General features: G+C 37.0%; 1 protein-coding gene across 18 annotated transcripts in view; it reads right to left on the reverse strand.

The window, feature by feature from the left end:
* Window positions 1-27,931, reverse strand: part of camk2d1 (calcium/calmodulin-dependent protein kinase (CaM kinase) II delta 1) — a 105,962-nt gene that overhangs the window by 25,815 nt on the left and 52,216 nt on the right. For 12 of the 18 annotated variants that reach the window (XR_013194594.1, XR_013194595.1, XR_013194597.1 and 9 more), the window contains exons 5-13: window positions 27,788-27,853; window positions 15,983-16,055; window positions 9,012-9,114; window positions 8,143-8,226; window positions 6,050-6,144; window positions 4,712-4,834; window positions 4,109-4,192; window positions 2,740-2,782; window positions 2,020-2,054 (exon numbers count right to left, since the gene is read on the reverse strand). Coding sequence is in view for 11 of the 18 variants with exons in the window: in XM_077201552.1 (XP_077057667.1) it covers window positions 2,020-2,054; window positions 2,740-2,782; window positions 4,109-4,192; window positions 4,712-4,834; window positions 6,050-6,144; window positions 8,143-8,226; window positions 9,012-9,114; window positions 15,983-16,055; window positions 27,788-27,853 (706 nt within the window). In the remaining 7 variants the exon portion in view is untranslated. Of the gene's footprint in view, window positions 1-2,019; window positions 2,055-2,739; window positions 2,783-4,108; window positions 4,193-4,711; window positions 4,835-6,049; window positions 6,145-8,142; window positions 8,227-9,011; window positions 9,115-15,982; window positions 16,056-25,018; window positions 25,092-27,787; window positions 27,854-27,931 lie in introns of all 18 variants that reach the window. The other 6 variants (XR_013194596.1, XM_077201553.1, XM_077201545.1 and 3 more) reach the window with 1 other exon arrangement.

Consider the following 27,931-nt stretch of genomic DNA (forward strand, 5'->3'; position numbering starts at 1 on the left):
GAAACATCTTTTAGCGTTGGGTAAGTGCAGATTACCAACACAATCCAATCTGAAGTTAATTAATACATAGTTCGACCGGACATAACTGTTTTATATATAAATATAGGTTATAGGTGTTTGCGCACATGATATCAGGAAGCAACGTAATACACACATGATGATAGAACGGTGACGGCGGTGTGTAAATCGAGTTAATTCTGCTAGTTTTACCGAGATATCTTATGTCAAAAAAAGTGCGAAATGGCCATTATTATTACAGACGACCTGTGGTACAATTACATTACTCCATCTACCCTTGTAAAGCTGATCCCGTCCGAATAGGAAGTAAGTCACGATCTATAGCCACAAAACAACGCTGTCATGCAAATGAACAGCCAGAACACATTAAATGTTTTCTGTTTTCAGTTAAAACGGTGCCGTGTCAGCGGATCCTAAGTTAATAACTAATGATCTTTGCAACGGAAGTGAATTAATCAAAAACTAAGTTTAGCTGGACAATAACTTTATTCTAGGTCTGCTGTAAAGCCTAAACAATCTCTGTTACTGTAATCTCTATTATCACTGTAAAGCTGCTTTGAAACATCTATATTGTTAAAAGCGCTGTATAATGAAGGTGACTTGACTTGTGCAATGGTATTTGTTAAGGCATTTTAACCGTTTGGTTACTAACTGGCCCAAGTCAAAACAGCTCAACCCCAAGTCTCTGTGCTATATATTAGATAAATGCTGGTCTCTAGATACAGCTCGAGTCTCTCCTTCAGCGCACGTGCAGGGGTGTAGCAACCATCATAACTAGGGCTGGGTATTGTTATATAGGGCTGTGGGAATTTCACAATTCGATTCGATTTCGATTCTTGAGGCTTTGATTCGATTCGATATTGATTTATTAGCTTCGATATCGATTCAATAATTAGTAAATACACAAGTAATTAAGTACCAGAGTATATTTTAAAATAATGTGCGCAGTATTACCAATGTTTAAGAACAAATTGACCCCAGCATGTTTCCTGTCATGGTTTTATTTAGCAGAACAAACTGTAGGCCTACAATATTGTACATGTGTTGAATACAAACCACTACTGTAACAAACAGGTGCTTTATTAACACACCTCTAAAGTGCACGTAACTGTAATAGAAAGTATATTTCTTTCTTCCTATACATTCAAGTCATAAAAGAAATGCAAACAGAAACACAAAATGTGCATACTCATAAAAAAGATGCGCTTCGTGAGGCACACGCTCGCAAGGACTCTCGCTCTCTTCCTCTCTGTCGTGCGCGCGCTACGCGGTTTGGAGCTCGCGAGCTCTAGATTTCAGGAGATTTGAACTAATTTGCGGACATCAGGGAGCCGCTATCAATATGCGGGAGACTCCCGGAGACTTATTGTTGTTCTTATTATCATTTAAAGGGCTTAGGAACATGTTGAGGTAGCTTCAGCCCCCCTAAAATAGGCCTAACGACGTCCCTGGCTGGCGGTGCAGGCTTGAACGGAGTGCAGCTACTGTCCGTCATCTTGCTGTTTTGGTAAAGCGCGTCTTGTACAACGCTGAACGCTCTCACTAGAGTGTTGCCCACAGCGCCGCCACTGGCCGGTGGGCTGAATCGATTCATAGGATTTGATGCATCGATATTGAATTGAGAAACAAATAATTGCAATGCATTGATGAATCGATATATTTACCCAGCCCTAATCATAACTGGGGGACATGGGCCCTTTACTTTGAGACAATTTTTAAGGGAAAAAAAACCTCTAGTAATATCTCTGTAAAATTTCAACTTTATAACCAAACAGACGCATCAGCTTCTATGATCCTGATGCAAATCAGTTGTAAGTACTACTGGGTGAAAGTTAACACACCACAATAACCCAGCTGATCAGGTTAATAATGTCTTGACCTTTCAGATCATTCCTACATACCTTTTCTTCATTTCTTTCACCCGTTTAATCATACACCAGGCAAAAACAATAAGTCACGAAGTATGCGTCAAAGTTTAATACTGAGGTTTATTTAACGTACCTTAACACCATCAGGCTTCTTGTATGGATTCTTGCCTGTCGAGTGAAATGAAAAAATGAATGTGAACATAAAGAGGAAAGAATTAGGGGCAAACTAGTCTAAAATAACACAAATCCACAGTTTTAATCACTGTGCGTTACGGATTCATGATCCATTGGCTTCGAAATCAAAACCTCTGAATGAATCGTAACCAAAGATTTGCATAATATAATGAAATATGATTGAGCAGAATATTAAATATTTGTGTCAGTAGAGTTAAATAACTGAATTTGTAATAAGACACTGAAAAAAGAAAAAAATGCTACTTATTATGAGACACTTTGTTATAGGGCTGCACAATGTGATAAAAAAGTATATATTGTGATTATTTTGATACATATCGTGATTGCAATTTGAACCGTGATATGATACATTTAATATTACTGCAGATTTGATATCAAAAGCTATTAGCACAATAAGGCAAAAACCATACTGAAATAACCCATTAACTTTGAAATATAGTGCATGGGGACACTACAATTTTATTTCATTAAATCCTAGACTTTAAATCAACTAATCTTGCAGCACAACTCCAATGAAAATGTTAAATCTTCAATCATATCTGACATGTTTTACAACTTCTGAAGCATAAAAAGAGCATAACTCCAAATTTCTTTAAATGATTCAATGAACAAACAACTATTAAATAGCAAATGTAAAGTAAAGTGAAGTGTTTCTTACTTGAGAAGTTTCGTGTAGCAAGCATGGTAGTGAGAATAGCTCCCTAAAACAGAGGAAAGCTCAACTTAACCACGAGTCTTGGTCACTGTGTAACATATCAGTCAATGATAGTGGATAACAATTAATCCAGCCTTTTAAAGCATCTCATGTTTGAGGATTGTGCCATTCAGGCTATAGCACCAAATCAGAGTCAATATGACTCAAGAATTTACGTTATTTATTTACCTAATGTTTCTGATTATCTTCATAACCTTCGTTAAAATTCAACCCTTGCCCTCCAAACATCTCTTATTGTAACTTTCTTTTCACAATCCAAATCATTTCTAATGGATAACTGTCAATCCCACACTATTTTCTCAATGAATCGCATGGAAATACATCAGATTATGGAAGTAAAATGGCTTGCCATTTCAATATGGGCCTATCTTTAAAGTTTTTTTTTACTTAACCCTAACTTTAACTTAACTTTAACTTTTAAAGGTGTGTCCCTTACAAAAAAAAGGTTGCACGATGTAAATGTCATGGTATTGTTTGAAGGACCCTGGAGTGGTTATGATTAGTCAGCATTAATTATAACTAGATGAGTGAAGTTTGATGATAAACTTTGACATTGGCTTGACAAAAGCCTTGTCTGAAAATTTGAATTAACTTTGAAAAGCTTTTACTCAAAGTCAAAATGTTAACTTTTTCTAGGACATTGCTAACACGATTTAGCATGTTGCTAGCATGATTCGGGCCTGATTTCCACATTGCTAGCATGTTTTAACATGTTGCTAACATGATTTAGCACTTTGTTAGCATGTTTCTAACATGATTTAACTCTTTGTTAGCATGTTTCTAACATGATTTAACACATTGTTAGGATATTTTAGCATTTTGCTAACATTATTTAGTATGGAGCTAGCATGTTTCTAGCATGATTTAGCACATTGATAACACGTTTTAACATGTTGCTAACATGTTTTAACATGTTGCTAACATGCTTTACCACATTGCTAGCATGTTTTAACGTGTTTCTAACATGATTTAACACATTGTTAGGATATTTTAGCATTTCGCTTGCATTATTTAGTATGGTGCTAGCATGTTTCTAGCATGATTTAGCACATTGATAACACGTTTTGACATGTTGCTAACATGCTTTACCACATTGTTAGAATATTTTAGCATTTCGCTGGAATGATTTAATATGTTTCTTGTATGTTTCTATCATGAATATTTACATTACTTAGGCTAAATGTTTTAGCAAATTGCTAGTAAGTTGTAACATCCAGGCATTATTTAACATGTTGCTAGCATGTTTCTAGCATAATTTTGTTCTCAGAAGAAGAAGATGAAGAAGAAGGAGCTTAAAGTGTGCGTTTCTCACTTTAAGCTTCCTCCTGGCGTTGAACTTCTTCAGACACTCCACCGTCTCCTGTCGGTGCATCATGGAGGCCACCGTGGAGCGTTGCTGCGACACAAACACGGAACAATACATTAACAACTATCTTAAGATCTAGCGATATAAACAGGGAAACAATACATTAACAACTATCTTAAGATCTAGCGATATAAACAGGGAAACAATACATTAACAACTATTTTAAGATGAGGCATTATTTAACATGTTTCTAGCATAGTTTTGAAGAAGGAGCTTAAAGTGTGTGTAAATTTGTGTCATTTTTTCTTATTTTGTTTAAATATCATATTGCATGTATATGTAAGATATATTTGCATATATATTTTTATATAATTTATATTATATATAAATATAAATATATTTTTTATTTATACATGCATGTGTGTGTATCAATATATACAAAATAATTATACATAGTACACACACATAAACACAAACTTTCATTTTGGATGCGATTAATCGTTGCCCAGCCCTAATATATGTATATATATAAAAAACGTTGTAAGTCTATGCAACGTCCCCGTTAAGCTATATATCAGTGACTGTGTGTGTGAGAGAGTGTGTACATACACAGATCCAGGGGTGTTTGAGGGCCTCCGCTGCTGTGATGCGTTTGACAGGGTTTATAGTCAACATCTTGTTGATCAGATCTTTGGCCTCTGGTGTCACTGTGTCCCACTCAGGAGAGGGAAACTACACACACACACACACACACACACACACACACACACACACACACACACACACACACGATACCACATAAAACAGTGGTTTCAAACACAGTGCGTTCACTCTCTTTCTCACACCAGATTCACATCATCAGCTTAACAGGAAAGTGAGTGTGTGAGAAGGTTTAAAAACCACTGACACGGAAAATACAGTGAACATATCATTGGTCACTATAACATCTCGGTCTCATAATAATTGGCTTTTCTTCAGTAATTCTGCATGGCCTGTCGATGATTAACAGAGAGGCGTTCAGAAGAGGAGGTGTATAGTTGCAGGACGACACAAACTAACACTTCTTGATTTGCTCAGTTTGTTGAAATCCACTTGGGGTTCAGAGTATTTATTTTTTCCCACATTGATGTCCCACATGTCTAGTTCAGTTATGCGGTTTTGTTTCATTAATACAGTGTATACTTTTTTTTGATTTACCCTGAAGAAATGGACGTGACGTGTGACAACATGCCCCATATAGCATGCTGTAACGACCGTATGACAGATTAAAATATTATCTGATCTAATCCAAAAAATATACAAGACAAACTAAAATAATTTGTCAATAAAATACAATTATTCGCTTTTTCATATAAAATCATGGCTTTTTTTTATATTTAAAAATAACATTTTTGATTTTGACGACAAACACACGCAAAACACAGCTATACAGCGTAGTTCAAAACATAATAATAATTAATCATTTCTGAACATTGACTCTCAGTCTTTATTCACCCTTTTCTCATGGTTTCTCAATTGAATTCATAATATAATATAATATAATATAATATAATATAATATAATATAATATAATATAATATAATATAATATAATATAATATAATATAATAGTTCTAACAGGGGCTCATTGTAACGCAGTGTGACAACATGCCCCGCCTGCACAACTGGGGTTTAAACCCGGCGAGTGTTTTCTGCTGGTTAGATCAGCATTAAACAACTATCAACTGTTAAATAACAGATATAAGATTAAAATAAAATAATATTTGACAGTATTTTGTTCAGGCATCTGACTCTTTTTTCTCTGCCACTCCCGATCTGATGGAAAAGTATGATTTTACTAAATCTAAACCAATCATTCAAATGTATGATATGCAGTATATAGTGTATAACTGGTATAATAAGTGCCAGCTAAGTTATATATGATACGCTGTAATGTGGTAACTCTTACATCATATGCACCGGCTTTAATCTGCTGGTAAAGTCGATGTTGGTCTTCGTCCCAGAAAGGAGGATAACCCACAAGAAGGATGTAGAGGATCACACCTATACAAATAAAATCAGAAAAATGTATGTAGGTATGAATTATATGATATTAATATATAATATGCACACAAGTTATTATATTTTACACTGTGGTCTGTCTGAATCCTCGATTCTGATTGGCTGGAAGACAACTGGGGTGCAGATAGTCACATCGTATGAATATAAACGTGTATAAATCATCATGATTATGGATATTAACAGACATACTTTGTACATTTAATGCGGCAGTGTTTTTACCAGTGTGATTTTTTTAACTGGGCTAGAACTCCATACTTATTTTCTCTTTTTTTTTTTTTTCCTAAAAAAAAAACATAAGGTCAGCCACCGGTTGAAAGCTCAATAACACAACTGAATGGCAGGCGTACAATGGTTTTGCAATTCCAGTAAGTCTAAAAAACATAATTTGCTGACTGGTTCCTCATGATCTCATTCACTCTATTCTGAATTTCATTTCACAGTTTATTATTTCACAGTTTATTATTTCACAGTTTATTTCACGCTCACTGCAATGGCAAGCTTTAAATCAGATGAAAAGGCTTTTATTTAGATTGTATAAAACATGTGTATCATTTCTATCTCTTCGTTCATACTTACACATTTAACCCTCTGGTGCTCTTCGTTAATGATCAAACATGTTTTATAATTTTTTTTAATGTAATATTTTCTAATTTATGGTACTAAATTATACTTTTTGAGCATAGACCTGAAAATGAAAGATTGTAAATCTTGAATGTTTTGGAGCACAGACTGAAGTGGGGTCTGTTTTTAAAGAAGTGTAAAAAGTAAAAAGTAAACTTAAAAAAACAAACTGTACATAATTTTACGTTTATTGTTATAAAAATGCGCAAAAATACAATTGGAATTTTTTTAATGAAATATATATTTTCCAAAACACGTTTTACTGTAAAACTGCGCAAAAATCAAAGCCATAAATCTAAACAAGTAGTGTTACAAATTTGTGGATCTCGAGAAATTAGCTTTCGGTGAGATTTTGTTTGGGCGCAGTACCAAACGCTTCCACCAGGCGAAATCCGTTTCCCATTCATTTTCAATTTTTGACTGAAAGCCTATTTCTTTACAGGACCATTTAACCTTTTCGATTCTAGTCCATGATTTGTGTGTGTTTGTTTGTGTGTGTGTGTGTGTGTGTGTGTGTGTGTGTGTGTGTGTGTGTGTGTGTGTGTGTGTGTGTGTGTGTGTGTGTGTGTGTGTGTGTGTGTGTGTGTGTGTGTGTGTGTGTGTGTGTGTGAGAGTGTGACCTTTACCAAGTTTAGTATGATGAAGTAAAAAAAAAAAAAAACATTATGTTTTTTGACCGGAGATCACCAGAGAGTTAAGCATGCTACCGTTTAATGCACTTAATTAGCATGCAAGTATATTTAATATTTTCTCCAGCCAGTTCAGTTATAATTATATAGCAAAAAAAAACTAAATAAAAGTGAGTCTTAGTGTTTTGAATTTGCAGTGCAACTAGATATAAGAAGGCTAAGAATCTGTTATGTTAAGAAGTTATGTACAGATATACAACGTAAGTATTCATTACTTCAATGAGCTCATTGTTTCTGCCTTAAATCATTACATTGTTTAAACTAATACATTTTTAGCTAACTGTGATTTTGTATATGTAGATTTCTGAAATACATAACTTACACAGTTTCCTCTGATAACTGATCACTGTAAATTGTAATGTGGACTCGTGCATTTTCTGTTAATTGACACTGTATTATGATTAATATCAAAGTTGATTTGCGTCTATTAGTTAATGAAAGATTTGAGGACACATTCATGTTTAAGGGTTTGTGAAGTAAAAGTTGTAGTTTTTATTTTGAAGTAAAAAGATCATTGGGGTAAGATGGGCCACCCAGCATTGGCACAGAAGTTTCTAGTTTCTACTGATATCATTTGGACTCTGAAAAGCTGCTTTGAAATGATGTGTATAGCGAAAAGCGCCATACAAATAAATGTGCACTGAATTGAATTGAAGTTAAATCTACCCACCACATGCCCACATGTCCACCGGTTTGCCGTACGGCTCCTTCCTCAGCACCTCCGGAGACAGATAACCCGGTGTTCCAGCAAACCCTACACCAACGAAAAATAGCACAACCTCATTTAAACTTAAGTTTGAGTTAACTTTTTCTTGTCTTTAAACAGTCTACAAAACGAGCTCCCCCTGAATTATCCTAAGTACAATTTACTTTTTGTCTTTGGATTGCAGCCTAATTCTAAAATATCTCCAGTCCCTGATGTCCCATCAAACACCAGAGGCAAAGAAGCCCGTAATGAGAGAGAAAACTGGAGCTGAGAGTAAAAGCCCCAGAGATCATTGCAATTAAATGCTAACAAGATCAGGGTTTGTCCAAAAGTAAAACTAATTACACAACACCCGCGTAAAACTTAATCTTAATTTTCTGTGATTAAATCCACTTTAGCCAAGAAGGAAAGAGGCAAAAGCTAAAGATTATTAATAACAGACTAACATGTCCGACTGATACAAGACATTTTCTGTCTATGTTGTAATCATACATCCATTGAAAATAATAAAATCACTTTCTTTATACTATCCCAAAACAGGATGGACATGCACTAACATCACCAAAGAAGAGTTATGAAACAACAGCTGTCAGTTTTGCATAATGAAATAAAATGTAATTGTATCAGCATCTCAAGCATTTCCAGAAAAGAATGAGCATGTCTAAGTTTATTTGGAATATGCAGATTAGAGAAATATTAAAATAGAAGTGAACCATATTCACCTCTTTCTTTTTTTTCCAGAGCTACATGAATATAATAAGCATATAAATGTTCTCGGATTATGTCACTGACCATTTTGAGATTTCTAAACCAGTCATTTGTTGAATACTAACCGAACCAGGCTTGCTGGTCTCCCTGCACCTCGATAGCCAGACCGAAATCTGCCAGTTTCACCGCTGCGCCCTTTAGTTTGCTGGCTAGGAGAAGATTCTCTGGCTTTGGGTTAACAGACAAAAAAATAGTCATTGTTGTATATTGAGAGAACACATGCCAATGATCTGTGGTATATACAACAAATGTCATCAATCATCTTCAATGAACTGATGTCTCGTAAAGCAGAGGTTCTCAACTGGTTCGGCTGTGGGACGAGAGGCGTCTTTAGTCTTCCTCACGCTCTCAGCTATAATGTAATGATACTAAAACCACCAGTAGATGGCAGCAAAACACTGTTTTATTGAGTGAGTCATTGAATAATTCACACGATTCGTTTAAAACGCTGATAGCAAACATAGCAAAGGCCGCTAGTGCGTGGGAAATTTTTAGGAATTCAAAGAAAGCGAATTGGTTACCACACACACAAGGTCCCACTTTATGTAACATACACATAAATTGTAGGAATATCACGGAGAAATAAACAGTATAAGGTCAGGCTATTAAATGGCAGTCCCAATTTTGTCTTTCAAAATTCAATAAAGTTAGCAACAGTCATACAGTCAAATATAGAATCGGTAGTATTTGGGGTTACTAACATGAACTGCTAATAAAACATAAGGACACTGATGCTGATGAACAGAATAAGCATCATGTCTGCATGCAAAACCTTCCCAGCTAACTTTTTGGCTAATTTCATCGACGTTGCATGCTTGCAATTTCACTGGCGCTTTATATATAGTGAATTATATACAGCACTTTAAAAGAGAGAACATTATAACAAGTAAAGAAAATTAGTTTTTCTGAGGTGAGAGACTTTATATAACGAAAGTAATGTTAGAAAAATGACACTGACATACAGCCTGACAACATTTAATCTGACCGTATTTACTTTATGATGACAGCGTGTTTTTCTCTGACAGAAGTCAACAGCTTTCATGCACGTCTTTCAAAATAAAAGTCTTGCATCAGAAAAAACATTTGCTGCTGTTGTTTCTTTGACTGCACTCTCTGCGGCCACCAGTTGAGAAACACTGTCATAGAAGACTTGGGTCAAAAAAGAAAACATTATGAATACTTTTTTTCTATATATTTTCAAAATTTATTTCAAATTATTTTTCATTTATTTTTAACGAGGAGGGATTTCTGTGCTTCGACAATCTCTGATACAACATATTTTTGAACCAAGTCTTCAAAAGGAAAGTCTAGGGTTACGCAGAACTTCAGGAAGAGCCCTGAGAATAGACTTAAATGACTGAGCAACAACAGTTAACAGGTAACGTTTAAAATGTAGAATTATGTTGCAGCTGCAATGGAACTGTTACGTTCAAATCCATCAAAAACCAATTTTTTTATGTTTTATGATTTTTGTTATGTTTTTCCCAAATGTAATAATATGCATGTGAATGCATGAATGTCTTTGCAAAAATAATTATTTGTAAAAAATCTAATAGGTCAGTAGCAAACTCTGCATAACCCATTAAGACTGAAGTAAATCATGATTCAACTCGCACACAAGTCATGAAAATGTTTTTGTTATGAAAGAAAGAAAGAAATAATAATTAATTAAGCACAAACCCAAGCACTTCAAACATACATATACTGAAAACTTTCGGACAACCCCTTTCATTTGAGCCTCGTTCATGAATGTATATATTCATAATTACAGTAATTACTGATATACACCTATTATTTATGGTAATGGTATTAAAAAAATCATCAACAAATAGCTTCTCACAGTAGTGGATGTTTAAATTTTTGAGCTTAGAATTGATTATTTCATCATCAATTCGCAGGGACTCTTATGTCAGGGGAGTCTAGAAAGAGCAGTCAAAACCCATTATAACATTATAAGGCTAGTTTGTCAGGTTCAGTTAGTTGTAGTAAGTTATATCAAGGTGCTAACATGCTAGGGAGTCATGCAGTCATTGCTTTATCAACACAAACTTTAATATTACAGTGGACAATCGATAATTTAGCTCAGAATTCAATCGGATATGCACATAATCAAATTTGGACTGACAGTGTGAATGACCATAACCCAGCCTTATACCGACCCAAGTCAAAGAGCCCGACCTTAAATTTTAACTCGAAGAGTTGCGAGTTTTAAAATGGCGATGCTCAATATCTCAAAAAACATTCTTCGGAAAATGTTAGTCTCTGCTCCTGATTTCGGAAAGCCAATGCTTTACTACAATATATTTGCCATTTTGCTTGTCACATCCACGATCAACTTCATAATGAGCAAGTGCATTCTATGTTAAACCAACAACACTATAGTTCCCTTTCAGTCAGGCATGACTGACGTAAACGGATCTCGCCTGAGAGCCCAATCCCCTTCAATTGTAAACTTAACAAGCCAGTGCACATTAGCGTGTGAGATTTGCATCTCAACTCCCTGATCTCCCAGGCCGGCCTCTTTGGCAACACAGTTGAGAATTTCACCCATCAGTTTAATCAGACGCTGCTGCGTCGCTATGCCTTGTCACTCTCATCCCCCTCTCCTATCGTCAGCAGGCAGCAGCGTGCACTTCGAGGACGCTATGCCTTCTCACGCACCCCCTGCCCAACCGTGTTTGCACCGCACACTCAGACCCCACTTCGGGATGCTGTGCCTGTCGGGTCAGGTTACTTGCTGTATAGCCGAGTCTGTGGTCCCTCTGACCCCGCTTGTACGGTCCCTGGGAGCATGGGTAGCACTTCCCAGCCCGTGTCGCTGTCTCATTCGGACCATCAGACTTGGCTATGCAATATAGTTTGCCCGGCATCTCCCCAAGTTCAGGGGCATTCAGCTCACCTCCGTGCTGGCCAGCGATCCTCCTGTCTTACGGACAGAAATTACAGTCCGACTGGCGAAGGACGTGATAGAGCTGGTCCCTCAAGCTGATACGAAGTCAGGATTCAATAGCCCCTACTTCATTGTACCCAAGAAAGGCGGTGGGTAATGCTCAATCTTGTAACTGCAAGTCTTGAATTGAGCCCTTCAAAAGCTCCCATTCAAAACGTTAACGCAGAAACGCATTCTCAAATGCATCCGTCCCCGAGATTGGTTTTCAGCGATTCACCAGAAAGATGGGTACTTTCATGTCTCGATTCTCCCTCGAAACAGACCGTTCCTTCACTTTGATTTCAAGAATAGTGTAGAGCCAGTGACCTCCCGTGTACTCGACTCAAGTAGCCAGTAAACACCGGAGATCCACTCTGTGTCTCATTGCTGCGCCATTCCCCTCCTAAGAACCGGATACGTGTGCTTATTTTTGCATCTCACGTGAGTTCCCCGGCTGGCGAACCCAGTTGGAGGTCCTCCACCACCCTCGGCAGTCAGACGTGGCGGAGACGACCGACACCAGGCCTAACACTCGAGGGAATGCCCAGTGGTCGACCCCTATGCTAGGGCTAGGTGTTGACCAGCCTGTGTCTTCCCTGTGTCTTCCCTGCCGTCTCTACCTCGATGATGACTCCCCCCTAACTAGGCAGGAGCCGCCTCATATGTAGCACGGCCCTAATGGCCAGTCCATATGTGTATTCTCCCTATGGGCAGGATGCGGCCTCCATAGCATCCATTTACCCTTGGAAAATCCACGCTTTCTCAGTTTTTTTTTTTAAACGGAGATAAAGTTTTTAAAAAAATGCCAAAGCTTGCACCTTGAAACCTATTTGAAGGTTTGCGTTCTCAAGCCACCAGGCACTGTTGTTGTGCAAATGAGCAGGCATATAAATGAGGGTGACTTGACAAGCGGAACAGCAGTAATCATCCATCTTCCGCCCCAGGAGGTCCGGGGTGATTAGGTGGCTCATGCTAAGCGCTGGAAGGGGCAGCAATAGCGGAGTTTTGGCAAGGATACCATTACATCTGACACTCCGATGTAACGTCGAACCTAACTGACTGAAGGGAATGTCTAGGTTACGCATGTAACCCCCGTTCCTTGAAGGAGGGAACGGAGACGCTACACATCCCATCGCCACAACTGCTGTGCCACTGCTGAGCGGCCGGCTCACAGGCTAGGCTCCTCAGAAAAAACCTGAATGTGCGATGCATCCACTTCCGTATTTATACCCGTGCTGCTGCGCGAGATGCAAATCTCACAAGCTAATGTGCACTTGCTCGTTCAGTTTACACTCGAAGATGATTGGGCTCTCAAGCAAGTTACGTGACCTAGACATTTCACCCAGATGACGCGTGCCACTGCCAATGTCACGACCTACAACAGCAAAATCATATGGATCTTTCTATAAAGGTTTTTCGGTTGGGTTGTTCCTCATCCTTCCCTCGAGTTCTGTAACAAATCCTCCCCTTGTGTGTCAAAATTACCCGAAGCCCTAAAACTTTTTTTTTGTCCAGAAAGCCTATTTTATTTCATTTTGAAAATATTTTTTAATGCAATTTTTTGGATATTTTTTATTTTATTTACCTTTAAATTACTAGATTTTATCAACAAATAAATAGTAATTTAGTAATTTAAGAACATTCCTCACATTCTTTCAACTTAAATTAAAAATAACTCACAATTTCATGCATGAACCTTTTAATTCAGCTCAAAATATCTTACATTGGCTGTCTTTGCCGACCTCTTGAGTAAAAAATATACATGACATGATATTTCATGACTCTTGCCACTAGATGCCCTTATAGCTCTATATGGTGCCATTAAGTTGTTCCGCTGGGTCCTAAAGTCAGTCCCTCTTCAATATGCATTCGGATACACATGAAGACATTATAAAATAGTTTTTTGGTAGAGTTTTAGCATTTTTAGTTGGAATTTTGAGTATTTTTAGGTTTTAGTATGTGTACAAGGACTTCAATGGAAATAAGTTAATGCAACTTTATTGTGTTATCCTTGACAAAGAAGTTTTGCTGCTTTAATTGTTACTGTATTACTACATTTTATGTCAAATAAACTCAACTCAACTACTGAAGCATTCCTCGCATTCCATTCATTCCTAAGGGGGTCAGGATTTGTTACTTTTTTAAATTTCAACCACAAAACTCCTCGAATACATTTTAATACCCACATTTTGTGTATTCGTGGTTCAATTACAACAAAAGTCATGGGGTCTTGGACCCCTCAGATGAATATTTAATTTTCAAAAAAAATAAATAAATAAAAATTCCGGGTCAGAATGACCCGAGGGAAGGATGAATGGTGAAACACTGCACTTGGACGTTGTCATCACAGTGTCTAGTCTTTCTAGTTTTAGCAAAGTAGAAACTAGGCTTTACTTAGCAAACACCACAGCTAAGCTACATGAGTTTACTCCATTTCAGCATCAAATACCCAAGGCAAGGGAGGGAACATAAGAACTGCGGAAGCTAATTACAGGGGTGTCGAGATAATATAAAGAATAGCCGGATGTTGTCCTTTGTTAGAGAAGAGAGAGATAATGATGAATAGAGTAGATTAGAGAGCAGATCTATGATTCGCCTGAGGATAATTTGAACAGCAGAATCTGGTAGTACATTATTACAAGCGCTCTTTCTTTTGCCCTACATATAAGCATAATAAAACCTTCCACATTTCAAACCCTAAGGTCTGCCCTAAATGACTAATAGTTTGTCCTCATAATTGTACAATATTGCTTTGTTACACAATCTTTTTGATTGCTCTAAAAGTTGAATAAAAATCAATCAAATGAAATTCTGAGAGCAAACCACCAACATTCTTCAAATTGTTGGACAAGCCATAACAGTAGGAAAGACTATTTTATTATATTATTTGCTAATAAGGGATAAACGAGGAAGGAAAGCATATCACATCCACAACTGTATTCCATTTGATTTTGCTGGTAAGGATGAAAGCTGGTTAGGATATAATGTATTGCTTGCTGCTTTGTCATGTTGTGCCTAATCCAACAAATCTTCTGCCAAAAATATTTTCTAAAAGGAATAGTTTACACTGCAAAAAATGCTTTTTGTACTTGAAATTGTTGTCTTGTTTCCTGTCCAAATATCTAAACATTCTTAAATCAAGAAGCATTTACTATATAAGTAGAATGACAAAAGAATTACATCTTTTTTTCTGGAGGAACAATTTTGCAGGTTAAATTTTCTGCCAATGGCCAGGGTGAGAAAAATAATCTTGTTTTCCATTTGAATTAAGATTATTTCTTTAAGCAAAAACTTTTAAACTTTTTTAAAGAAAATAAGATATAATTCCTTATTTAATTTTACGTATCTAGCAAATGCTTCAGGATTTAAGATTTTTTTATTATATTTGCACTGGAAACAAGACAAACATACCAAGTAAGAAAAGCATTTTTTGCAGTGTAGAAAACATTCACAACACACTCATGTTGTTCTAAACCCTTCCGTAGCTCTTAAACCTCATTTGTGCTTGTTCATATTCAAATATCAGTCTTGTAATCTCAATGTGCCAGTTTTGCCTATTTGTAGTGTAGATTAGAGCGTGCCAGTCTGTGGTCACTGTACAGTATGCTTTTGTTGTATGGAAAGAGATACTGTATAAACACATCAGATTTCAGTAAAGATTTTGTTAAATATAAAATATACATTACTGTTTTGTGCCTAATGTATTTGCTTTGTTTTTTTTTGTTTTTGTTTTTTTGGTGCAAGTCATAATGTAACAGCATGACAGCAGCCAATCACAGAGCAGAATCAAGGCCAATGCAAATTCAGATTTTAAGAGCAGAGAAAACAATCCCCTGGTTGCACCTGGCTCATTTGATTGGCAAATTAGCTGCGACAAGAGCCTGTTCTGGTTTTTATCTGAAGATCGACAGAAAACACCATTACCAACTAAACCTGCAGGCTTCATTTTGAGCGTTTTGCAATTAATGGTGAAAAAAATATATAACATTGATCACTTGATTCTCAGACTTCATAAGCACTTGTATAATCTTTATATAATCTCATCAGCCATTTCTGTCTGCCTTATTCAAGGCCTTGGTGTTTAGGACCGTCAGCATCTCTACTCACCTTCAGGTCCCGATGGACCACTCCCATCTGGTGGCAGTGCAGAACAGCCTCAAGGATCTGCTGAATGCAATGACTGCATGCAAACACCAGGGGGTGTGGGTTAGTGACAAGCACACACTCACTATCTGTGCACAGCATTGAGAGCAAGGGAGCAGGGTTTGGAGGCGATGAACACAGCTTAAATGGGCTTCACATTACTTAAAGTTTTAGGGTTGCATTTCAGATGATTATGCAGCAGGGCTGGGTGGAAGCACACATCCATCTCTAATGATGAGTTCACTCTAAAAAATCTTGGGTTATTTTTTCTACACAAAACCTGGGTTGAGTCAATTTTGGGGTTGTTTTTTTCAGTGTTTGGATAACTTTTGTGTTACCTTGATCTTGGTCTTGGTCTACACTGATACAGATGTGTGCTCAGATTATAATGACTGATGCTGTATACACTGATACAGATGTGTGTTCAGATTATAATGACTGATGCTGTATACACTGATACAGATGTGTGTTCAGATTATAATGACTGATGCGGTCTACACTGATACAGATGTGTGCTCAGATTATAATGTCTGACGCTGTCTACACTGATACAGATGTGTGTTCAGATTATAATGACTGATGCTGTCTACACTGATACAGATGTGTGTTCAGATTATAATGACTGACGCTGTCTACACTGATACAGATGTGTGTTCAGATTATAATGACTGATGCTGTCTACACTGATACAGATGTGTGTTCAGATTATAATGACTGATGCTGTCTACACTGATACAGATGTGTGTTCAGATTATAATGTCTGATGCTGTATACACTGATACAGATGTGTGTTCAGATTATAATGACTGATGCTGTCTACACTGATACAGATGTGTGTTCAGATTATAATGACTGAGCTGTCTACACTGATACAGATGTGTGTTCAGATTATAATGACTGACGCTGTCTACACTGATACAGATGTGTGTTCAGATTATAATGACTGATGCTGTCTACACTGATACAGATGTGTGTTCAGATTATAATGACTGATGCGGTCTACACTGATACAGATGTGTGTTCAGATTATAATGTCTGACGCTGTCTACACTGATACAGATGTGTGTTCAGATTATAATGACTGATGCTGTCTACACTGATACAGATGTGTGTTCAGATTATAATGTCTGATGCTGTATACACTGATACAGATGTGTGTTCAGATTATAATGACTGACACTGTCTACACTGATACAGATGTGTGTTCCAGATTATAATGACTGATGCTGTCTACACTGATACAGATGTGTGTTCAGATTATAATGACTGACGCTGTCTACACTGATACAGATGTGTGTTCAGATTATAATGACTAACGCTGTTTACACTGATACAGATGTGTGTTCAGATTATAATGACTGATGCTGTATACACTGATACAGATGTGTGTTCAGATTATAATGTCTGATGCTGTCTACACTGATACAGATGTGTGTTCAGATTATAATGACTGATGCTGTATACACTGATACAGATGTGTGTTAAGATTATAATGACTGATGCTGTATACACTGATACAGATGTGTGTTCAGATTATAATGACTGACACTGTCTACACTGATACAGATGTGTGTTCCAGATTATAATGACTGATGCTGTATACACTGATACAGATGTGTGTTCAGATTATAATGACTGACGCTGTCTACACTGATACAGATGTGTGTTCAGATTATAATGACTGATGCTGTATACACTGATACAGATGTGTGTTCAGATTATAATGACTGATGCTGTATACACTGATACAGATGTGTGTTCAGATTATAATGACTGACACTGTCTACACTGATACAGATGTGTGTTCCAGATTATAATGACTGATGCTGTCTACACTGATACAGATGTGTGTTCAGATTATAATGACTGACGCTGTCTACACTGATACAGATGTGTGTTCAGATTATAATGACTGATGCTGTATACACTGATACAGATGTGTGTTCAGATTATAATGACTGATGCTGTATACACTGATACAGATGTGTGTTCAGATTATAATGACTGATGCTGTCTACACTGATACAGATGTGTGTTCAGATTATAATGACTGACACTGTCTACACTGATACAGATGTGTGTTCCAGATTATAATGACTGATGCTGTCTACACTGATACAGATGTGTGTTCAGATTATAATGACTGACGCTGTCTACACTGATACAGATGTGTGTTCAGATTATAATGACTGATGCTGTATACACTGATACAGATGTGTGTTCAGATTATAATGACTGATGCTGTATACACTGATACAGATGTGTGTTCAGATTATAATGACTGACGCTGTCTACACTGATACAGATGTGTGTTCAGATTATAATGACTGATGCTGTCTACACTGATACAGATGTGTGTTCAGATTATAATGACTGACGCTGTCTACACTGATACAGACGTGTGTTCAGATTATAATGACTGACGCTGTCTACACTGATACAGATGTGTGTTCAGATTATAATGACTGATGCTGTCTACACTGATACAGATGTGTGTTCAGATTATAATGACTGATGCGGTCTACACTGATACAGATGTGTGTTCAGATTATAATGACTGACGCTGTCTACACTGATACAGATGTGTGTTCAGATTATAATGACTGACGCTGTCTACACTGATACAGATGTGTGTTCAGATTATAATGACTGACGCTGTCTACACTGATACAGATGTGTGTTCAGATTATAATGACTGACGCTGTCTACACTGATACAGATGTGTGTTCAGATTATAATGACTGATGCTGTCTACACTGATACAGACGTGTGTTCAGATTATAATGACTGACGCTGTCTACACTGATACAGACGTGTGTTCAGATTATAATGACTGACGCTGTCTACACTGATACAGATGTGTGTTCAGATTATAATGACTGACGCTGTCTACACTGATACAGATGTGTGTTCAGATTATAATGACTGACGCTGTCTACACTGATACAGATGTGTGTTCAGATTATAATGACTGATGCTGTCTACACTGATACAGATGTGTGTTCAGATTATAATGACTGATGCGGTCTACACTGATACAGATGTGTGTTCAGATTATAATGACTGACGCTGTCTACACTGATACAGATGTGTGTTCAGATTATAATGACTGACGCTGTCTACACTGATACAGATGTGTGTTCAGATTATAATGACTGACGCTGTCTACACTGATACAGATGTGTGTTCAGATTATAATGACTGATGCTGTCTACACTGATACAGATGTGTGTTCAGATTATAATGTCTGATGCTGTATACACTGATACAGATGTGTGTTCAGATTATAATGACTGACGCTGTCTACACTGATACAGATGTGTGTTCAGATTATAATGTCTGACGCTGTATACGCTGATACAGATGTATGTTCAGATTATAATGACTGATGCTGTCTACACTGATACAGATGTGTGTTCCAGATTATAATGACTAACGCTGTCTACACTGATACAGATGTGTGTTCAGATTATAATGTCTGACGCTGTATACGCTGATACAGATGTGTGTTCAGATTATAATGTCTGATGCTGTATACACTGATACAGATGTGTGTTCAGATTATAATGACTGACGCTGTCTACACTGATACAGATGTGTGTTCAGATTATAATGTCTGACGCTGTATACGCTGATACAGATGTGTGTTCAGATTATAATGACTGATGCTGTCTACACTGATACAGATGTGTGTTCAGATTATAATGTCTGATGCTGTATACACTGATACAGATGTGTGTTCAGATTATAATGTCTGATGCTGTATACACTGATACAGATGTGTGTTCAGATTATAATGACTGATGCTGTCTACACTGATACAGATGTGTGTTCAGATTATAATGACTGATGCTGTCTACACTGATACAGATGTGTGTTCAGATTATAATGTCTGATGCTGTATACACTGATACAGATGTGTGTTCAGATTATAATGACTGACGCTGTCTACACTGATACAGATGTGTGTTCAGATTATAATGACTGATGCTGTATACACTGATACAGATGTGTGTTCAGATTATAATGTCTGATGCTGTATACACTGATACAGATGTGTGTTCAGATTATAATGTCTGATGCTGTATACACTGATACAGATGTGTGTTCAGATTATAATGTCTGATGCTGTATACACTGATACAGATGTGTGTTCAGATTATAATGTCTGATGCTGTATACACTGATACAGATGTGTGTTCAGATTATAATGACTGACGCTGTCTACACTGATACAGATGTGTGTTCAGATTATAATGACTGATGCTGTATACACTGATACAGATGTGTGTTCAGATTATAATGACTGACGCTGTCTACACTGATACAGATGTGTGTTCAGATTATAATGACTGATGCTGTCTACACTGATACAGATGTGTGTTTAGATTATAATGACTGATGCTGTCTACACTGATACAGATGTGTGTTCAGATTATAATGACTGATGCTGTTTACACTGATACAGATGTGTGTTCAGATTATAATGCCTGATGCTGTATACACTGATACAGATGTGTGTTCAGATTATAATGACTGACGCTGTCTACACTGATACAGATGTGTGTTCAGATTATAATGACTGACGCTGTCTACACTGATACAGATGTGTGTTCAGATTATAATGACTGACGTTGTCTACACTGATACAGATGTGTGTTCAGATTATAATGTCTGATGCTGTCTACACTGATACAGATGTGTGTTCAGATTATAATGACTGACGCTGTCTACACTGATACAGATGTGTGTTCAGATTATAATGACTGACGCTGTCTACACTGATACAGATGTGTGTTCAGATTATAATGACTGACGCTGTCTACACTGATACAGATGTGTGTTCAGATTATAATGCCTGATGCTGTCTACACTGATACAGATGTGTGTTCAGATTATAATGTCTGATGCTGTCTACACTGATACAGATGTGTGTTCAGATTATAATGACTGACGCTGTCTACACTGATACAGATGTGTGTTCAGATTATAATGACTGACGCTGTCTACACTGATACAGATGTGTGTTCAGATTATAATGCCTGATGCTGTATACACTGATACAGATGTGTGTTCAGATTATAATGTCTGATGCTGTATACACTGATACAGATGTGTGTTCAGATTATAATGACTGACACTGTCTACACTGATACAGATGTGTGTTCCAGATTATAATGACTGATGCTGTCTACACTGATACAGATGTGTGTTCAGATTATAATGACTGACGCTGTCTACACTGATACAGATGTGTGTTCAGATTATAATGACTGATGCTGTATACACTGATACAGATGTGTGTTCAGATTATAATGACTGATGCTGTATACACTGATACAGATGTGTGTTCAGATTATAATGACTGACGCTGTCTACACTGATACAGATGTGTGTTCAGATTATAATGACTGATGCTGTATACACTGATACAGATGTGTGTTCAGATTATAATGACTGATGCTGTCTACACTGATACAGATGTGTGTTCAGATTATAATGACTGACGCTGTCTACACTGATACAGATGTGAGTTCAGATTATAATGACTGACGCTGTCTACACTGATACAGATGTGTGTTCAGATTATAATGACTGACGCTGTCTACACTGATACAGATGTGTGTTCAGATTATAATGACTGACGCTGTCTACACTGATACAGATGTGTGTTCAGATTATAATGACTGATGCTGTCTACACTGATACAGATGTGTGTTCAGATTATAATGACTGACGCTGTCTACACTGATACAGATGTGTGTTCAGATTATAATGACTGACGCTGTCTACACTGATACAGATGTGTGTTCAGATTATAATGACTGACGCTGTCTACACTGATACAGATGTGTGTTCAGATTATAATGACTGATGCTGTCTACACTGATACAGATGTGTGTTCAGATTATAATGTCTGATGCGGTCTACACTGATACAGATGTGTGTTCAGATTATAATGACTGACGCTGTCTACACTGATACAGATGTGTGTTCAGATTATAATGTCTGATGCTGTATACACTGATACAGATGTGTGTTCAGATTATAATGTCTGATGCTGTATACTGATACAGATGTGTGTTCAGATTATAATGACTGATGCTGTCTACACTGATACAGATGTGTGTTCAGATTATAATGTCTGATGCTGTATACACTGATACAGATGTGTGTTCAGATTATAATGTCTGATGCTGTATACACTGATACAGATGTGTGTTCAGATTATAATGACTGATGCTGTCTACACTGATACAGATGTGTGTTCAGATTATAATGACTGATGCTGTCTACACTGATACAGATGTGTGTTCAGATTATAATGACTGACGCTGTCTACACTGATACAGATGTGTGTTCAGATTATAATGACTGACGCTGTCTACACTGATACAGATGTGTATTCAGATTATAATGACTGATGCTGTATACACTGATACAGATGTGTGTTCAGATTATAATGTCTGATGCTGTATACACTGATACAGATGTGTGTTCAGATTATAATGTCTGATGCTGTATACACTGATACAGATGTGTGTTCAGATTATAATGTCTGATGCTGTATACACTGATACAGATGTGTGTTCAGATTATAATGACTGATGCTGTATACACTGATACAGATGTGTGTTCAGATTATAATGACTGATGCTGTCTACACTGATACAGATGTGTGTTCAGATTATAATGACTGACGCTGTCTACACTGATACAGATGTGTGTTCAGATTATAATGACTGATGCTGTATACACTGATACAGATGTGTGTTCAGATTATAATGACTGACGCTGTCTACACTGATTCAGATGTGTGTTCAGATTATAATGACTGATGCTGTATACACTGATACAGATGTGTGTTCAGATTATAATGACTGATGCTGTCTACACTGATACAGATGTGTGTTCAGATTATAATGACTGATGCTGTATACACTGATACAGATGTGTGTTCAGATTATAATGACTGATGCTGTCTACACTGATACAGATGTGTGTTCAGATTATAATGACTGACGCTGTCTACACTGATACAGATGTGTGTTCAGATTATAATGACTGATGCTGTATACACTGATACAGATGTGTGTTCAGATTATAATGACTGACGCTGTCTACACTGATTCAGATGTGTGTTCAGATTATAATGACTGATGCTGTATACACTGATACAGATGTGTGTTCAGATTATAATGTATGATGCTGTATACACTGATACAGATGTGTGTTCAGATTATAATGTCTGATGCTGTATACACTGATACAGATGTGTGTTCAGATTATAATGACTGACGCTGTCTACACTGATACAGATGTGTGTTCAGATTATAATGACTGATGCTGTATACACTGATACAGATGTGTGTTCAGATTATAATGACTGATGCTGTCTACACTGATACAGATGTGTGTTCAGATTATAATGACTGACGCTGTCTACACTGATACAGATGTGTGTTCAGATTATAATGACTGACGCTGTCTACACTGATACAGATGTGTGTTCAGATTATAATGACTGACGCTGTCTACACTGATACAGATGTGTGTTCAGATTATAATGACTAACGCTGTTTACACTGATACAGATGTGTGTTCAGATTATAATGCCTGATGCTGTATACACTGATACAGATGTGTGTTCAGATTATAATGACTGATGCTGTCTACACTGATACAGATGTGTGTTCAGATTATAATGACTGATGCTGTCTACACGGATACAGATGTGTGTTCAGATTATAATGTCTGATGCTGTATACACTGATACAGATGTGTGTTCAGATTATAATGACTGATGCTGTCTACACTGATACAGATGTGTGTTCAGATTATAATGTCTGATGCTGTATACACTGATACAGATGTGTGTTCAGATTATAATGACTGACGCTGTCTACACTGATACAGATGTGTGTTCAGATTATAATGTCTGATGCTGTATACACTGATACAGATGTGTGTTCAGATTATAATGACTGACACTGTCTACACTGATACAGATGTGTGTTCCAGATTATAATGACTGACGCTGTCTACACTGATACAGATGTGTGTTCAGATTATAATGACTGATGCTGTCTACACTGATACATATGTGTGTTCAGATTATAATGACTGATGCTGTCTACACTGATACAGATGTGTGTTCAGATTATAATGACTGATGCTGTCTACACTGACACAGATGTGTGTTCAGATTATAATGTCTGATGCTGTATACACTGATACAGATGTGTGTTCAGATTATAATGACTGATGCTGTCTACAATGATACAGATGTGTGTTCAGATTATAATGTCTGATGCTGTATACACTGATACAGATGTGTGTTCAGATTATAATGACTGATGCTGTCTACAATGATACAGATGTGTGTTCAGATTATAATGACTGATGCTGTCTACACTGATACAGATGTGTGTTCAGATTATAATGACTGACGCTGTCTACACTGATACAGATGTGTGTTCAGATTATAATGACTGACGCTGTTTACACTATTAGGCACATTATTTCCCAGCACTACTGTACAGTAATAAAACATTTGTTTGTGAATGTTATCAATTATAGTTGTAAATCTATCCATTGCCCATCTACTGTCATCATTACCTCTATTGTCTTGCTCCCCAAAATCTCAATCCAGAAGTGGTGTTTGCTTGGGCGACTGTGTGCTTGACCCACTAAATCATTGACTTTAGGGTTCTGATGCCTGTTTTGCATTTCAATCAAAAAGGGCACAGTCTCCATCAACACACACAAACAAAAAAGACAATCCTACACAGTCAAACGCACAGTCCCCGATTAGGTGCTACATGCACAAATGTATAGCTCTGGGGTCATTATTGTGTTTTTACCCCTCAGCCCACGGCAACACACGTTTCTCAGTGCGTAGCTGTGTTTCGAGGGATCAAGGGTGAGTAGAGGAGGCGTCCACAGTGGGAACCAGCAGTTTATTGTTTGTTTTAACAGGTTTGAGCCTGTCATACTAACCTTCAAGTCTCGATGCACAATGCCATTTAAGTGACAATGATTAACACTCTCTAGAATCTGCTGTATGCAATGGCTGTGAGAGAGTGACACCGCGAGGAAGCCAAAGAAGACAGATTGAACAGTTCAGCAAACACAGTCAGAAAATAATGCAGCCGACAAACAAACAGTGAAAACAGAAGCAAGTTTAACTGGGACAGAAACATACTGTACTCAAGTCTGTAGAAAATATTATGATATTTGCTATAAAACATTTGCATTTGCAACAATATAACACCCAGAAATGAAAATCACCCTCATGAATCCCTATTGACTTTCTTTTCTTTTTCTCTGTCTTTCTTCAGTGGAACGCAGGCGAAATTTGAGCAGATCGTTGTTGTTTTTTTTACTATGAGCTTTCAATAGGACTTTAAAAGAAACACAAAAGAAGTCCATAAAATCCTCTAGATCATCTAGATTGAATCAGTGAGTTGAACTTGAGAGCCAGGATGGCATTTAAGTGATTTATTAAGTGAGTTTTTGCAAAATTATCTGCCAATGGGGTAAAATGACTAAAAAATATTGAATGTTTGCCCAATTAAAACCACTTAGAAGTTACACAGTGCTTCTGGGAAAATGTTCTGTGGACAGTTGAGAAAAAAAAGTTTAACGTTTGGAAAAAATTCACAACATTTTTTTGACAAAAATGTGTATAATTTCAGAATAAATGGAATATTGAGTTGTTTGGGCTACATTTATAATGCTTTTATTGTCTATTTGTGTCATTTTTAAATCTTGAATGCATCAGTCTCGGTTCGTTGTAATTGCACAGGAAAAAAATGCAGAAAAAGTCTTTAAAATTTCTTATTTAAAAATAAAGTCAAATGGGGCTGAAATGACATAAGGGTGAGTAAATGATGAAATAATTTAGCTTTTTTGGGTGAATTATACTTTTCAAAGTAATATAAAAATATATTACAGAAGCATATGAAAAGAAATGTTTAAACAACCCAAATTAAGATAACACCAACAATGAGCAGCATAAAAAGACAAGAATTTGAATTTTAAGCACAGAAAAAAAACCTACAGACAGACATTAAAAGTACAAATGCATTGGGCAGACATACTTTAGATCATTTCTAGTTGAGTATAAATGGTAGCAAACAGATAAATTCATGTATGATATATGGGGGAAATCTGCTCATTCACTGGATCAGTGATATAAGACACGATTGTTCCCACAGGCTTAGAAGGAAGTCCGTTAAAGAAAATAATTATTTGAATGTTCTGGCTTCTATACAAGTTAAGCTCTACCACAGAAAATAATTTTGACTTGTCTCTTAGTGGTATTTAAAGTTATGCACTTACAATGAAAGTCAATGGGGCAAGATTTACTGATGAGGATCCAGGCGCAGAGGATTTAAGAGTAACACAAACACGAGTTAAGCAACACGACAAAAGCGAATAAAATTCATTATAATCAGTGATGCTGTTTACACTGGAGGCGTCGCAAAATTCTCGAGAGTAAACTGATGCCCCGTTCTATTTCTGGCGTACGTCAAGCGCTTGCGATACTTCAGACACGAACAATAAATGGATTTGCAACGATTTGTTGCGTCCAGTGTTGACACGGTGTGACACAAAACCCCTGTCAGTAAACATGCAGGGGTCAAAAGTAAACCATAAACATTTTAGAGACTCTTCATATTTAGTAGTATTGGATGATGTGTTAATTGCATTTAATAAATGACAGCTTCAATGAAACTGCATTTTGTTTGTTAAAGGTGTTTTTCTGCGTGTTTTGACTGAGTTTTTGCTGCATTTACACTGTTCTGACCAGCAGGGGTCGCCAGCGTGAGACGCTTCCAGCGCCGCCAAACAATCAATTATTTTGCGAAACAATTGGTTCAAAGTTTTGAAAAGCTTTGTTTCTCTCATAACTAAGCAGCAGTGATGGGATATAGGAGTGAAGGAAACCCGGAAGTTATTCTTCTGATGACGGCTCCCTCGTTTGGTGGGAGGAGGGAATGACCGATGCAGAACCAGATATAACAGATACACTGTCCTGCTCCATAAACTTCCACTGTAAGTGCATTATTGTTTGAAAAAAATACCACAGAATAATGTTATTAATTGACAGCATGCCACAGATGCAGTTTATACAGCTTCATAAAATATATATAAAAAGAAACATATATATAAATATATATAAAAAGAATATATATACAACCCAGAAAGCAACATAGTGTCGGCCCAGATCCGGCCCACATCTGGTACACATACAGTCAAACCAAAATGTACTCAGACACCTTCAACATTTCTCACATTATTACAGTTTATTCGCTATAGTGTAGAAAATGGTAATAAAATATGACAAGAATCAAATCAAATCAGTTGATATTTCACTGGTTTTGTCCGTCCTTCTGTTAGACTGTCTCACACATGAAATATGTTGAATATCTGTCAGCTGTTAAATTTAACTACACAATTAGATCATAACAGTTTAGCTCAACCAATTAACAAGCAATGCTTCATGTTGTTCAGTCGGTGGTGTAAAAGATCGTATTAGCAATAAAAAAAAAAAAAAAACACTTCAGCAAAACATGATCAGCTCAAAGTGTCTGATTCATTTTTGGTTTGACTGTAGATTCCACACGGCCCAGATGTGGGCCGGATCTGGGCCGACACTATGTTGCTGTGTTACTATGTTGCCGACACTACAACGCTAACTGTGTTGTCCATTTAAATTCATGCATTCTTATCAGAGGTTTGCATTTGGACAGGAGCGCTAACCTGGCATCGGCCTCGCTGTAATACTCTCTGGCAACGATATCTTCAAACAGCTCTCCTCCTGTGACTCTGAAACAGGTCCAACATCAGACACTCTCATTTCAGCAGCTTTAATTAACAGGAAGCTCTGCATGTGAGAAATATACA

The sequence above is a fragment of the Siphateles boraxobius genome, unplaced genomic scaffold (genome assembly GCF_051911475.1).
Source record: "Siphateles boraxobius isolate OS27281-9 unplaced genomic scaffold, OSU_SipBor_1 48, whole genome shotgun sequence".
Classification (NCBI taxonomy): Eukaryota; Metazoa; Chordata; class Actinopteri; order Cypriniformes; family Leuciscidae; genus Siphateles; species Siphateles boraxobius.